The sequence below is a fragment of the Fringilla coelebs genome, assembly GCF_963513975.1.
Source record: "Fringilla coelebs genome assembly, chromosome: 1".
NCBI classification, from domain to species: Eukaryota; Metazoa; Chordata; class Aves; order Passeriformes; family Fringillidae; genus Fringilla; species Fringilla coelebs.
This window is the reverse complement of record NC_140028.1, coordinates 136,331,338-136,346,514: the sequence shown is the minus strand read 5'-3', so window position 1 is coordinate 136,346,514 and position 15,177 is coordinate 136,331,338. Positions and strand designations below refer to the sequence as shown.

General features: G+C 38.5%; 1 protein-coding gene across 1 annotated transcript in view; it reads right to left on the bottom strand.

The window, feature by feature from the left end:
* Window positions 1-2,928: 2,928 nt before the first annotated feature.
* GPR158 (G protein-coupled receptor 158) overlaps window positions 2,929-15,177 on the bottom strand; it is a gene marked incomplete at both ends in the record, with an annotated part of 180,929 nt that continues 168,680 nt past the window's right edge. The window contains 4 exons of the mRNA XM_084201414.1: window positions 2,929-4,386; window positions 5,124-5,270; window positions 7,220-7,325; window positions 11,229-11,367. Of these exons, the coding sequence (XP_084057540.1) occupies window positions 2,929-4,386; window positions 5,124-5,270; window positions 7,220-7,325; window positions 11,229-11,367 (1,850 nt within the window). The remainder of the gene's footprint in view (window positions 4,387-5,123; window positions 5,271-7,219; window positions 7,326-11,228; window positions 11,368-15,177) is intronic.

Genomic DNA, 15,177 nt, shown 5'->3' with positions numbered 1-15,177 from the left:
AGGATGGAGGCCAGATGAGCAAGGGCACGAGGGCTGGTACCTGCTCCTTGCAACCATCTGTCTCCAAGAGGCAGTGAGTGCATACAGAGATCTCCTTCCCCGATCCCTCCGTGGATGTCCGCTTCTGACCTCACAGTGGGGCTCCCCTAAATGAGCCAGGGCAGCCTGCCATAAGCTGTCCCCATGTCCCAGTCCCAAAAACCACTGCTGAGACTGCAGAACTGCCCTTCAAGGATAGGAGAGGTGTAAGATTGTCACCATTTCAGCAGGTTTAAAATTGTGTATTTCTCTGCACACAGGGTCAGTGTGCTCCTGGAGGCCTCCCAAAAAGCTCTGTTCCAAGGATAGACTTCTTCCCATGGAAATTCAGGGTTATTTTCTCTCAGAAAAGCTGACCAAGTCCCACTGAAGCTGACAAGACAAGTTACAGACAAATCCCATGAGTATCTGGGACTGGGAAGGGAGAATCTGAGCACACCAGGTCTAATCTCAACTCCTTTCCACACCAAGGACAGAGCTGGATTTGGGCTGCACATAGGATGCCAGTGGCCCTGTGTGTGCAAATGTCTGAAGCAACCAGACTCCTATGCCTGACTCCCTTTCATGGGTGGAACAGGGATTCTGGGCTGAAGGGTCCCAGTCAGATCTCCTAGACCATAATTATGCCCCACAAAAAAGGGATGGGAGAGTCAGACAAGCCCAGGGTAGTAAAGACCTAAGTCAGCACATCCCCATGGTGGAAGTGAGCACTATCCTGGATAACCAGGTTGGCTGGGGCAGTTCAGTCACTTGATCTGGAGCTAATGAGCAGGATTTATAAGTGAGGTAACATGTTTAGACAGCACCAAGACCTGAGTCAATTGTGCCTAGCTGGCTCAGGTGTTGGCACATGTCAGTTTGGGCTTAGCAGCGGCAGTAAGAAAATCAGATCCATCTTGATCTGTCAGTCTAGACATGCCCATAGACTCCTCTCCTTTTTAAAGGACAGAAAAATCCTCATGCCCAAGTTGTCTAAGTCCCTCTGCTCATTGCATTTTATCTTAAGCCACTTTTTCTATGATGCCACAAAAATCAGTTTATACTACATACGTGTATGTGCATGTGTGTATTAGATATGACATTTATATATATATATATTAAACATATATAAATATCTATTTTTATATATATTATATATATTAAACAACACATTCTATTCAATCATCCACATTTCATGTTCTTTCACCGAATCCCATCACTTCTCTCAAATTACACAAGTTCTTTAGGACTGAGCTGTCTTTGTTTTGGAGTACACTACATACAGCCAATTCCTGTGAACAGCACTTTACTGGTACTGCATTGAGATGGCTGGGGCTGTTTAATTACTGCTGAGACTCCTCAGAGGAGTCCAACATGTCCTCAGGCCCTGATGGTGAACTGTCACTAAGACTCATAGTTGTGAATGGGCCACCTATGAATTAAGCTGATATGCACGATGAGGACTGTAGCTATTGCTGAAAAGTAGCACTGTATCAAACACCAACTTTTACTGTAAATGTACATATAAATGTAAAAAAAGTCAAAGCATTTTGGACAGTTGGAGAGAGATGCCATCACTTCCGTTCCCAGTATCACTTACATTTGCATATATGGGGGAAGAGTAATATTTTGGAGTTCTCACTCCAAGAGCCAATTTTTTGAGGTTTGCCAACAGGGGTAAACGGTACAGTGTTGTTCCATAAATAAAATATCTCCCAGAGCTGTCTGGTGCTAGTAAAACATGTAATCATTTCTGGGGTATATTCATTGTGATTCTTGCTAGTCATATTTAACAGGATAGGTTCAGTATGAAATACTGAACAAGATCATCACCATCGATGTTTAAAGTAAGACTTCTTGTCTCTTAGATGATATTTTCTAATTAATAACAAAAAAACCCAGATAAGTTGTCCTACCAGTATATGCAGCTAAGACAACTGAATTTCCACTATTAACAAAGTCTATGAGCATTAAGAGGGAAGTGCATAACTTACTGCATATAAAACCCCTGAATAATACAGTATCAAACTATAAATATAAATAACAGAGAGTAAACAAAAAAAAAAAAAAAAATCACTATATAAATTACAGGAAAGAAAAAAAATAATCTCCAAAGCCCAGAAGAATTTCCCAATACGAATTATGGCTTCCATAGCCAGTGAAAGATTACTGCAATTCTATATATAAACAAAAAGGTCTACAGCAGGTATTTTAACTTGCAATTAGAAGACAGTATCTGCAGATTGCATAAATATGTTGTTGTGTCACATAATATCAAAGTTATTTGCAAAAATTATACAATCTGGAATGCTTTAATATGAGACACAACAATGTACTTAAACACACAGTAATAAGAAAATGAAAGCAATCATTTTATAAAATATTCTTGGGATGCATTGAATTAGCAGTGCTATTTAGATTAAATATGTAAAGTGAAAAGTCGTCACTTTAATAAGCTGCTCGTTGGTACCCCTTTTTGCCATCAGGGCATTTTCTGTGTCCCACTTCTGCTAGATCTTTAAAATCCCAAGGGCAAGTTACAGCCAGTTACGGCATCCGGAAATAATTTGGTTAAGATCTACACTGTGCGTTTGTTATCATCTTGTTATTTTTTTCTTTTAAAAGAAAATTGATTTCACAAAGGCAGATTTCTTTCATTGACACAGTAAAATCCTTTGAGCAGGGACCATATTCTGGGCACTGCTAATCACATTGTTGGCACTCAACACATAAATAATAACAACAATAACGATAATTTACTTTGCTTAACTCCTACTTATTTGTAGTGCTGATTCCCTTGATTTAAGTGATGCTCCTTAGGAATTTTCAGATCCTTTTGGCCTAAGTCCCCTCTGTCTTTCTTGTGGTCTGTCTTCTCAATGTTGCTACTCTCCTCAGTCCAAAAGCCTCTTATTTTCGAGGTGCTGCTGTTTTATTTGCACTTAGAGCAGAGGTGTTCAATAAAGCTACACTTCTTTCTGCTTTTGGTAAATCTGCTGTATCATACTCCCAAGGGCAGACTTCAGCTCGAGATGCTAAAGGTTGCTGTATGTAACTACTTGGCTTATGGGAGTTAGATGAAAGCACGTTTCCCTCAGAAGAGGTAATTTTTTTCTGTTCAGCCAATTTATTGAGGTTTTCCTTTTCTGCTGTTTTCTGGGGCAGCTCCTCCCGCTCTCCAGGATGGGTATTAGGTGTATACCTATTAACATTCTCACACTTCAGCCCAGGAGACACCTGGGACTTGGAATTTGACTTGGAATTTTTCTCATTTTCAAAGATCTGCTGCTCTTGTGTCTCCTGAGTGGCTGCTTCCACCTTCTCTGAGCTCTTTTGATTTGACTCTTGGTACCCCTCAGGTGTCTTCAGCTTATGATGAGTCTTCCCCTTCGGCTGGGAAGGGTGGTTTTTCTCTGGCTCTGAGGAAGCAATAGACACATGTTTTTGAGCTTTAGAGTCAAAAGGCACAGGACCAGGAACTTGGTCATATATCTCCCAAGGACAAACTTCTCCTATGTTGAAATTGTCCTTGTGCAGAGACTTACCTGGGCCTGTGTCTGGATTTGCAGGTGTTTGACTAACCTTTTGCTGTTTAATAATTCCAGATTTATGTGTTTTCTTTGCTTCCTCAGACTGGGTAGAGTTTTTCCGGTGGGAATCCTTATGTTCCCCTTTATCGGAGGCTGAGTGCTTTTTGGTGGCCTCCTTACCCTTCTGCTGAGATTTATGAGATTTAGTGCTTTCTTCTAAACTTTGTGTTTTACCTGTTAGTCCCAGAGTCTTTTCCTTGGCACTAGCAATAACACTGAGGGATTTTTGTAACACAGATGTTCTTGGATGCAGAGGCTTCTTATCGGCACTTAAATTATGCGCACTTGCTGATTTGCACACCAAAGGGACTGATTCAGTAGAGACAGCTTCAACCTTTTCAGGAGCATTTTTGGTTAATTTGTTACCATTCAAGGAGTCCAGAAGTGTTTTCTCAGAAGCTATAACTTCTGCACTTTCTGTAGTTAAGCCATTTGGTTCTTCTGTTTGATCCCTAACGTGATCGTAAGTGCTGTGGGACTTTTTTAAGGAAAAGACTCTGTTTTTCAAAGTATCTTCTTTTGGCTTTGCAGAACTTGTGGAATCCGGTGGGTTTTTCTTCAGTGTGGCCAAGTTCTTCACAGCACTGTGCTCCATCAGGTCCTTCTCGTCCCTGGAGCACTGCCTGGTGACTGTCTCAGGGATTTCCGTGATACGCCGCATTATCGAGCGCCCCAAGCCCTTTTTAGAGCACCTTTTTTTCTGGAGATGTGGATTATTAGCAATCATCTTTTTCCTTTTATAGATTTCAAGCTGAGCATATAGTTTCTTCAACTCATCCTGCAAAGCAAAGTGAATGGCAAAACTAGTGACTACAGTCAAACAAGCAGCCTGATGAATACAAGAGCTATTGCTCTAAAAAGGGCATTAAATTCATTTCACTGCCTTTTCTAATTCTTGAATATGCCATTTCGCCATCAACTTGAATCCCGTTTTTTTCTTAAACTTAAAAAGAAGTTCAACTCTCGTGCACAAACATGTTACTTTCCACAGCATGCACACTTCATACTCATTTATGCTGTTTCAGATTTCACAATGCTGTAGTGTGAACACGCTGAACTCTATAGCTGTTTTTTGTTCTCTGAACATAAGGCCTTTAATCATGTAAAATAAGAATAATTTTCTTCATTAATCAAGTTTTTAAATTTTTATCTTTATAGTTATGTTTGTTTATGTATATGTTACATTCAAATTACTAATTAAACTGAAACCAAAAGCTGTTTGCACTTCAAAATAATTCAAGGACTCTATCTAAACTGAGTAACAGCTCCTGCTGAGGATGATTCTTGCTCCCCAGCCACCACTATGACTTTTGCTACAACTAGTAATGCAGCATCTCTTCACACTAGTAAATACTGCATGAGAGTTTACATGACCTGATAGCACAATCCTAAAAGATCTAAGCTGGCATTTTCCAGCTGATATCTGCAAAGAGAAACAAATGCATGCAAGTTGGAGTTCTCTTCTAGGAAAAAGTGTTCTTGGAAAGGAATGCTATTTAAATGAGTGCTATGTACCCGAATATCTTCAGGATCCAAACTGTGTTCACTCCATGCTGAGTTGATACTGCTGTTCAGATAGGATCCAGACCGGCCCATATCAAGCTCATCTTCATAAGCTTCTGTAGCTATATCATCTCTTGGGTTATTGCTTGAATGTGAAAACTGCAATAAGTATTCACAAAAACAATGTTGCCATGAGTGCAAAAGTTTACTTCAACATCAGTGTAAGAGCTTACAACAGTTTTTATGGTACAATGACCCTTGTACAGATTTGATGTGATTCTCAAACTCAAAACATTACTTAAGCTTCATTGGCTTAAGTAGTATCCCATAGAGTCTCAGTATTGTATGGAAGGAACTCTTATTAATGATGGCTTAACGTGATAAATCTGAGAAATTTGCATAAGGAAAAAAATCTCTACTTATTTTGATACTTGTTTGAACCTCTTTAAATGGCATTTCAATTAGGCTGGCGTGACTTTCAGATATAATTTCAGATATAAAACAGACTTTCAGATATAATTTCCAGTATGGCTGCCAAATCAGTAAAACACTATTTTATACAATACACATCTTAATAATGCTGCAGAAAGCAATTCTCCTAATTTAGATCCTAACCCTGAAAAGGAAGATATAAGGTGGGGGGAAAAAAACCAACACAAAAAAAGGGAAAAAAAAAAAGAACCTAATGAAAAGGTAGACAACTTTTTTCTTCTATGCTTCACCAGGCCCTTGAATCAGGAGTTGGAGTGAGGCTGTTATTATAGTCTTGTTCATATTGATTCACTCATCTGAATTTACTATTGTCCACATAGTCATCTGTCTTCAGGATTTATGAATAGAACTAAACCTTGCGAATCTTAATTGTCTGAATTCTTTGGTGTGTTGGAAGAAAAGTCTGTGCAGTGAAACACAGATAATAAGCTAAAAATTAAAATGCTGATCAGTAGTTATGAGTCAGCTTCAGAAAGGTCAACAAATTTTCTAGGCTAGTTTAAAAAGACACCTCTGAAAATGTGTAATATCTCTGAAGATATGTAATAAAGTACATGCATATAAAATAGAAAATATAAGATTATTGCTAAAGACCAGAAAAGTAATTTAAAACAAAACAAGGTTGTGCACTATTAAGGCTGCATCAATGGGTCCCTTGTTATGACTGCTCTATGTACATGTATTTGACAGCCATCAGCAGACCCTGTTCTGACACACAGGAAAAAGGCAGGAATAGTAGCTTCATTAAGCTGAAAATTCTATCAATCTGAACTGCCTAATGCTCTTTCTTCATATGTAGTTTTCACCTTTACTGCTATTTTGACTCTTGAGCTTTTGATTAATTTAATATGATTAGTCATTTTGAAACCCATTAAAAAGTCATTCCTCTAGCTGGGTACTGTCCTCAGAGGGAAGTTCCACTCCACTCCTGGGGACTGTTGCTAGGGACAGGAGGAGCCACTTGCACATCTCCTGCCCCTGGTGAGATGACACTGGAGCTTCTGGGAGCTGTCTGGGCTGCAGCTCAGGGGCTTTCCCTGCCCTTCCCTGACTCCTGCCATCCCCATCTCCCTGCGCCCCCACACACCTCTCCTGGCTCCCAGCACCGCTCCTGGCTCCCTGCCATGGCCATGTCCCCTCCCAGTGTGCAGCATCTGTCTGTCCCAGGCTCTGACTTGGGTTCTCCTTTTTCAGCCTGTAACTGCCAGGTTTAAATCCCTACCTCCCCATCTCATGGCTAGTCCAGCCTCCTGACCCCAGTGGTTCTGTGCCCTTGCCTATATTCTTTGTCTGTTCTCAGCTAACTCAAGCAGCAGCATGGTCATACAAATACCTTAAAAAAGAGCACAATTAGGCAGGATTCTTTCCTTCTTGTATTAATCATATCAACATTTTAAGTACTTTAAACTTCTGGGATTTTGAAAGCTGAAAGACAGAAACTTTGAAAATGTATACTTTTTAAAAATAAAAACAATACAGCTTTCAAGGTAAAACAGCCAAATTTTACATCCTTCTTTTCTATCAGTTGCTGCTACATTTACACAGAAATGCTTCTGCATGCCAACACTTATCTTCCTCAGACTTGGCTAAAGAAAAGAGACAGGAGACTCAAATACCTTAGGGATCAGAAGTAGCCCAACAGTGACTGTCACAGTCAAATGTGTGTGTGCAAAGAACAGCATCAGCATCCAGTCAGACTGAAGTCTTGAAGAAAGAATGAACCTGAAAATAGAATTCAGGGTTGCAGTTCACTGCATTTCTCCAGTGCATTAGATTTAATATCTTTAGTATTCCTTAGGTTTCTTTTCACTGAATGGCCAAACAAAACTGGTTTTGTTCTGTACTGCTTTCATACAGACTAAAAATTACATCCACACACTTTCCCTATATGCCAAAATTTTAAAACAACTCTGAAAAAAACCAATCAACAAACCAAAATATAAAAAGAAATAACAGACCTTAAATTATACTGCTTATTCCATATTTCTCACTCTATTGAACTGCCTTTTTGTTTTGTGTAAAATGTCACAATTTCTTTGGCCTGAGTTATGGCAGCTTACATACATTAAGGAGCTGAAGGGATGGTTTTAGGTTAAGCACATGTACTATGATGAATTGCAGTGCACTTTATAAACACAGGATGTCCACAGATCACAGCTATTGAGTAGAGCTGATAAGCCATCCAAGGGAGAACTGAACTGAAATGCGTTTTAGCAGGGAGCAGAGAAATGATCTTTATAGCAGGACCGCCCAGCTCACTGCTGCGGGATCCAAGAGCCTGTGAATGCTTGGAAATGAGTGGCTGAACTTGTCAAACAAAACAGTTCCTTGCTGAGCTTTCTAAAGGAGTGGTAGAAGAAGCAGTGCAGTTAAAGCTGAGGCATGCTTGGCTTGTCTGCTTTAGTGAGCTCCCAAAGCCAGGAGCAGTAAGCAGTGCAACGGATGAGCGGATGTACTGCTGGCTTGCAATTTCCAGGTTAACAAAAATCATTCAGATAGAAATGACATTTGCAACTTATCCAAGTTCACAGATGCACATTTTGAAGAAGCTTTTGTTAACAGAAATAGTCTGGCATGAAACACTGGCTTACATGCTGTAATAATACAGACAAAATTACTTGTTTGATACTTTGTAAATGCAATGTTTTATGAACACAACAAAATATCCCCATTAACTAATTCCTAGAGACTTCCTGTTGCTTTGGGGTGTGAGAGAACAGGAGGAGGCTTAGGCCTGAGATTTAGCAAACTGAACACAACTGTACTGATGAAGATGACACGAGAAACCGATGGATGCAACAAATACAGAGCAAAAGGTGAACAAAGTTACAGACACTGCTGTAAGGGATGGCAAGATTTCACAGGTGGTTAATAGGGAGTCATTTGAAAGATGGGCAAACTTCACAGGTAATTGAAGGACCTTTGAGGGAGCAGAACTTGCTCTGATGTAACCATATCAGCAACAGCAGATAAGATGGTGACCTAGATAATGGCATTACAAATGCCAAATTTGAGGACAGATGCAGGAAAACTGTGAGCAATAGGAAAAAAATAAGGAAGGTGGGTTGTTTATTTGGAAGACAAGGACTGGGACAGATAGAGGATAAGGCAGGTGAGTGAAAAACAAGCATGGAAAGAAGGGGAGGATAAAATGGTAAGTGACATGTAAGCAAGTTGTCATTGAGCTCTGTACCTGACATATCTCCCATCTTCTCATTAAATCCCTGTTATGTGTGACTCCCCTCTCTGCATGGCTGTGTGCATGTGCAGTTGATGAACAAACCTCAGGCAGTGCATGGGTGGCCCCTGGGCAGACCCAAAGCGTCAATCCATGCCCAGCTGCAGAGGAAGAGCAGGAGCAGGCTGTGTGTGGGACCTGCCCTGGCCCCTGTGGCCGGCCAGGCGCTGTGTGACTGCCCCAACGGGGATCTGCTCAACCTGCAATGGAGCCAGCAGCAGCCAGATCCATCAGACAGATGGGAGAAAGCACCCACATCCTGATGGCCACTGCATTTGCTTAACCTTTAAGAGATCCAATCCTCAGATTCTGTGAAGGCTTTTTTGCTTGCTTTATGCTGGAGACATTGACTGATTATGGTATCCATGCCATCCCATGCCTCTGAATGCAAAATCACATTTGTAGTAGCCATTCAGCCCTAGCAAAGATAGAGCTTCCATTTGAATGAGATTTTTTCCATATAAATTTTGGGTTTCTCAGTAATATAAGAGAAAGAGTAATACAGGAATTAATACTATGATGATCTGAAGATAATCCAGAATCCTTTGTTTCTGAAATGGGAATACTTTCAAACAAAAACAAAATGCAAACAGTTCAAGGTTTTATTTAGTGCTCACATCAATCTTCCATGAGCTTTGGGAGTTTTCAGACTGGATGGCTGCCTTGTAGGTGTCCTTCAAGGCTCCAGTACTTTCAACTTCATGACAATTCAGGTATGTCATATAAATCTAAGTTTTACATTTCCGCCCTTTCAGTTGCATCCAGAACTTGGCAGGGAAGATAGAAGCAAAAAAAAAAAGGAAATGGATTAAGAGTTGGGCATGCAGAAATGGACATAATCTCGGGAGGGAACATGTACATTTTTTTAAATCTTATCTATAAACACTACACAATATTTCTTCAACAAACCAGCATATATGGAAAAGAATCAATACAAAATGTACATTGAAAAAAAAAAAAGAAAAGAAGGAAGAATAGGATCAGCAGACCTTAGGCTGGAGGCACAGGATGGTCAATAAGACAAACTGAAAGACTTAATCCCTTTGTGTCTCCTTCATAAGGAATGTATTAAAATGCAACATTTTCCCCTTTTCCCCTTTCTTTCATCCAAGGTTACTTGCCTCCTGTTCTATTGTTAAAAGAAACTTGCAGACTACAAAAATACCTCTGAACTGTATCTTCTAACATGGCTCAACACACAGTTTAGGAATATACATTAATGGGGGAAAAATTGACTGAGAAGCTGTCATATTGGTAATAATAAACTCAAAAGTATTGTAAGTGAATTTTACATCTATCAGGAATGAAAAGGAAAATGCTGCCATCAAATAAAGATTTTAAACAATAACTTTGCAGATGTTTGTGTTAGGGAGTATAGATTTTGAGTGTATGTGGGTGTTGAAATACAAGGTTAGGAGAAGGGGAAGGGAAAAAATGGCATGCCTGAAAAATACAGTGTACTGTATAACAATGATAAGAGAAAAGAGCACCAGGAAGGAACAGAGATGAAGGATTTGCTTTGCTGATGTTTACTCAGAAAAAACCATGAAAGCAAAAATCAAGAAGACAAGGAGAAATGTCAGTGCCAAGACAGACCAAGGAACAGAGGAATGAAGTAAAAAAAAATCTTAGTAGATAAAATCTGTTAGGAGGCAAAAGAAGGTGTGAGAATGTCAGAAGAAAGTCTTAGGAGTTTTTGCAGGATGAGATGAAACTCATGTTACCTTCCTCTTTTGCATTGTCTAGGACCAATTCAATTTTACAGGGTTCTCTGTAGGAAAGCCAGATTTAGTAAACTTTCATGCAGCTCTAGCAGAGACCTGTATTTATTTGTTACTACCCAAATAATTTACAAGTATGAAATGCAGAGCTCATGATAGACTTCAGAAGAAATATGGGCTTTATATTTCTGATACAGCATTATATGTGTAACAATTTTTTTATGTCAGCATATAAAACACTATGCTTCATGCCCAAACCAGTACAATAATCTTAACACATAGCTGCAGCTCACCAATCTGTTGCACATCAGCAAAATTCATACAAACCAACATTCTTACCTGCTGTTTTTCTAGGGATACAAAACAGTGAGTGGTATGCAGATGATTGAAGACAGACAGTGGTATTGCTATACCTAATTTATCATATATACTGAATTTTGGTCTAAGAAAATATCACCTGACTATACTGAAAAAACCCCATAATTACAAAATTTCATATTCTTGGATCCAATGGGAACATTTTTAAGTTTACTAAGCACTTAATTTGCAGAAACAAATATTTATAAGATCTTCCATTATGCATCCTATCCCATTCACCCACTCTAAGTGGCACCATACGAAACCTGAAAGATAAATGGTTAATTACTAGATCTACAGATCACTTGCCTAATTGTATGGAATATAGCAGAGATAATGAGCTCATTGTGAACTGCAACAGCCATATAACGTGGCTCATGAAATGCTGATGGGACTGTCCGCACTGCATAGCAGAGATAAACACCCCACAAGAGGAATAAAAATTCAGCTGTGAGAAGAACAAAAAGAAATAATTTGCAATTAGTTTTATAGATGGAAGGAAATTTGAAGCACTACAGTATCTTCTGTATGTGTGAGTATCTATGCAAAGACAATACACATGTATATAAGTACACGCATAGGCAGTCAAACTCTTTTGGATATTGTCACTGTACAATATCCAATTTAATTTTACACATCTTTTTCCACATCAGAAACCCTTGGTATTTCAGTTTACCAATTGACAAACTTTGAGACAATGTCTAAAAATGTCTTGCTTGCTTTTATAATCAGTACTATAGAAGTCTAACATCACTTCAAATGACAAGTATTTTTAATTGTGCTCTGGTTCCTTTTACAGAGGCAGTTATAGTGCTACTAGCAGACTATATGCTTTTTAAGACAACACTTTCGTTTCAAAGGTTTATAACTTAGATAAAACAAGGTATCTTGTGTCTAAAAACTTCCTCTGTCCAAGACAGTTAATTCTGCTGGTACCCATAATATGACAAGTCACTTCTGAGGGTCTAATGCACTTAAAGGAATGATGTGTTTCTTTTAGGAGAAAAATGAGTAAAGGAAGAAAGGAGAAAAAGTAGAGTGTCTGGACCAGCCTAAACAATTCAGATAGAGACAGCTCATCTGCACCCAGCAGTACACTGACTTCAGCTTCCAGTGGACAGCCTGATGTGACATCATTTTGACCTTGATACAAATGAGGTGATTTCCTAACCACCTCAAAAAAAAAAAATCCCAGAAAAAACCCGACAGGTCTGTTGTGCAGCTGTGAATAGAGCTGGTGCCAGTCCCTCTTGCCTTGCAGTCTGGGTTGACAATGGCTGGAAGTGTGTGAGTGTCACCCAGTAATGTGCAGTTCATGTTAGACCCCTGCAATGCCAGCACTGCTCCAGACCAGCATCAGAAACTGTGATCCCATTGTTACTCATACACTTCTTTTATCTTGTTGAATTTTTGCAATAGAAACTGCACTTAAATGCAGTATAATAGAAAATCAATTATTTTTCAGACTTCTTTTTGCCAGTAATTTTTCTATACTCTAAACCTGGTGATCAGTGACATCACCCTGTGCAACTGGTCAGCAAATAATTACTGGTCTGGTTTCAGTAATGACACAAATGCTTGTGAACCCACCATTAACAGCAGACTAAAATATAATTTCACTGGAAATCTCATTAGAACAAACCCTCCAGTTCCTCCACTTTTAGTAGTCCATGACAGCTGTAACTTATCTATAATATATTGTTATACCATTTTGAAACTTCAAATATTGCTATTAATTCCAGCTAAAATCAATAGAGACAAGTCTGAATAAAATGAATTCAGTCACACAGATCTCTCTGTGCTATGACAAGAGCTCAGTTTGAACTCTGAACAACACTTTGCACATTTCTTCATGAAAAATACATGTCCTATCTCCAAGATCCTATTTTTACTAGAACACAGCCTTCATAGACCCAGCAGTCTTACCAGTCCCATAAACCCAAACATCTGAAGGGGCATAATCCCCCCATACTGCTGTTTTTGTGATCTTCCTCACCAAATCCTAACGTAATAAACTTTTTGATATTTTGACTAAGTAATAGTATGATCTGAGGCCTTACTGAGTATCAAAATGAAAAAAATCTTGGTATGAATCTTTGGAGACTGTGTGTCCCAGTCTGTTTGGAGCTCAGCAAAAACATGCATGCAGGTATGTTTTTCCCAAATTACTCCTACACTTGGGCAAACTGCCTGCTACTTCCATTTAATTTCTAGAAAATTATAGAAAAATGCTATAAATGAAGTCTCTCATTCTGGTTTCTTAAAAACTCCTGCACAGAATGACTTACAAAGCTCTCTTGATCCTGAAGTCTTTCCTGACCAAGTGGAATACAAAATTGGCTTCAATAAAATAAGAATAAAGGGTTTTTACAAATCTTAGCAGTTTGGGTTTTTTTCTTTAGGTACTTGCCTCACATATGCAGAATCATGGCACTGGAATGTATTGCTCTTCAAATGACTGTAATTTATTGCTTTCATTGCTCCAAAATTATTTAGAAGAAATTGAAAGGCAGAAAATTGTTGGAATTAGGCTACTAAAGCCAGCTCACTGTATCTTACTGTCCTGTCTTCTGTGGAAAGCCTTCATACTAACACTGTTCAGCAGGGCTCCTCTAACATGCCAGACAATGCCTACTTCCTCACTCTTTACCTTTCATCCAAACTTCCCCTGCTCCCCAACATGAGCAGCAGAACTGAATAGATGAGCTAATTGTGAAATAAGAGGCACACTCCACAAAACCACCCAAGGTCTGCTCTTCTTCCTCTTTCTCAGCTGAAGCGAGAAGAACCCTGAGTTCTTTCTGACTAAAAAGATCAGTTACAAGTGCTAACAGAGGCTGAGAGTTTGAAAAGGTTTGGCTTCCAAAGAAATAAAAAACCCATGTAAAATTTCATTTGCTGAAGGTATTCTTACTTGAACTAAAGAGTGAGGGCCAAATTTTGTGTACTTTTAAAAGAAAAAATGAAATTGCTGTAATTTTGAATTAGTGGGCTTTGGGGTTTTTTTGCATACAGAGCAAATGAAAATAAAAAAAATCATACTTCCATAAAAAAAAACCAAAACCAAAAAACAACCAACCCTTACAAACCCTAAGCATTTTAATTAGCTGGGCCAAGCAGGAAGGCAGGTAACATCTGATCTCCAGATCTGATTAATCCTGAAAATTTCAGTTTTCAGTTTCACAATCATAGTTGCAAGGAGTTCTTTAGACAAGAAGCAATTTCAAAGTATTAATATACTGGAGCATAACAGTAGTTTGTACCATTCAGTGCATAATGCTTTTAGAAAAGCTTTACATTTAGAGCAGAGTTGGCATTCCTGTCTGCAGATAATAATTACTGTGACATCTGGTATGGAACACAAATATGGAAGAGCTCTTAAAACATAAGGTAAAATAACAGAGTTCCTTTACTTGCTAAGTCCAACATTACAATAATTTCATTAGCAATGACAAAACAGACTGATAGAAAACCGATTTATTATCTAAACCACTAATTAAACAGATTAAATGTATGATGTAAAAGCTGTGTTTGGGGAAGAAGTCAAGTTCCTATAATTAGCTACAGATGGTTAGTTCAATTAGCAACAAAAATCTAAAGGTGTTAAAAGTTTTTGCTGTATTTTTTTTCCTACGTGGCCTTTTTACATTCTCAATATAAAGTAATGTAACATATTAATATATTTATTATTGCAATGAATAACAAAGATATAACTAATGATAGATAGATGGATAGATAGATAGATAGATAGATAGATAGATAGATAGATAGATAGATAATTAATTGAGTATATCTGGCCACCGTGCAACAAGGTTCTAATGTACAATTTCATCTCTCTCTTAGATTGTTTATGGGACACTAGTGACTGCTTTGCACCAAATATCTTTAATGGCCAAAATCTATGAAATGTGATATGAAATTCCCACTTGGTTTGCTGAATAATTTTCCACTAAAAGTCTGGTGTAGAAAAGTGACTTTCTGACTAAAGAAATAGCATACTGCATACCTGTCCAGAGCAAACTCAAAGCTCAAAACACATGATCTTGTTTCTATGATTTAGCACAAGGCTTATAAATTATCCCATTTCATATATTAAGCACAAAACCTAAAAAACCTTCCTTTCCTCTTCTGAAAAAATTATGGAAATTCCTAGGAGAGTGAGCTGTCAGCTGTTCTCTGGACAGAAAATGCAGAGTCAAAACAATAAAACATAAAAAGAGCTCTGAAAAAAACCTTGCAGCAGTTACTCAATAATTGT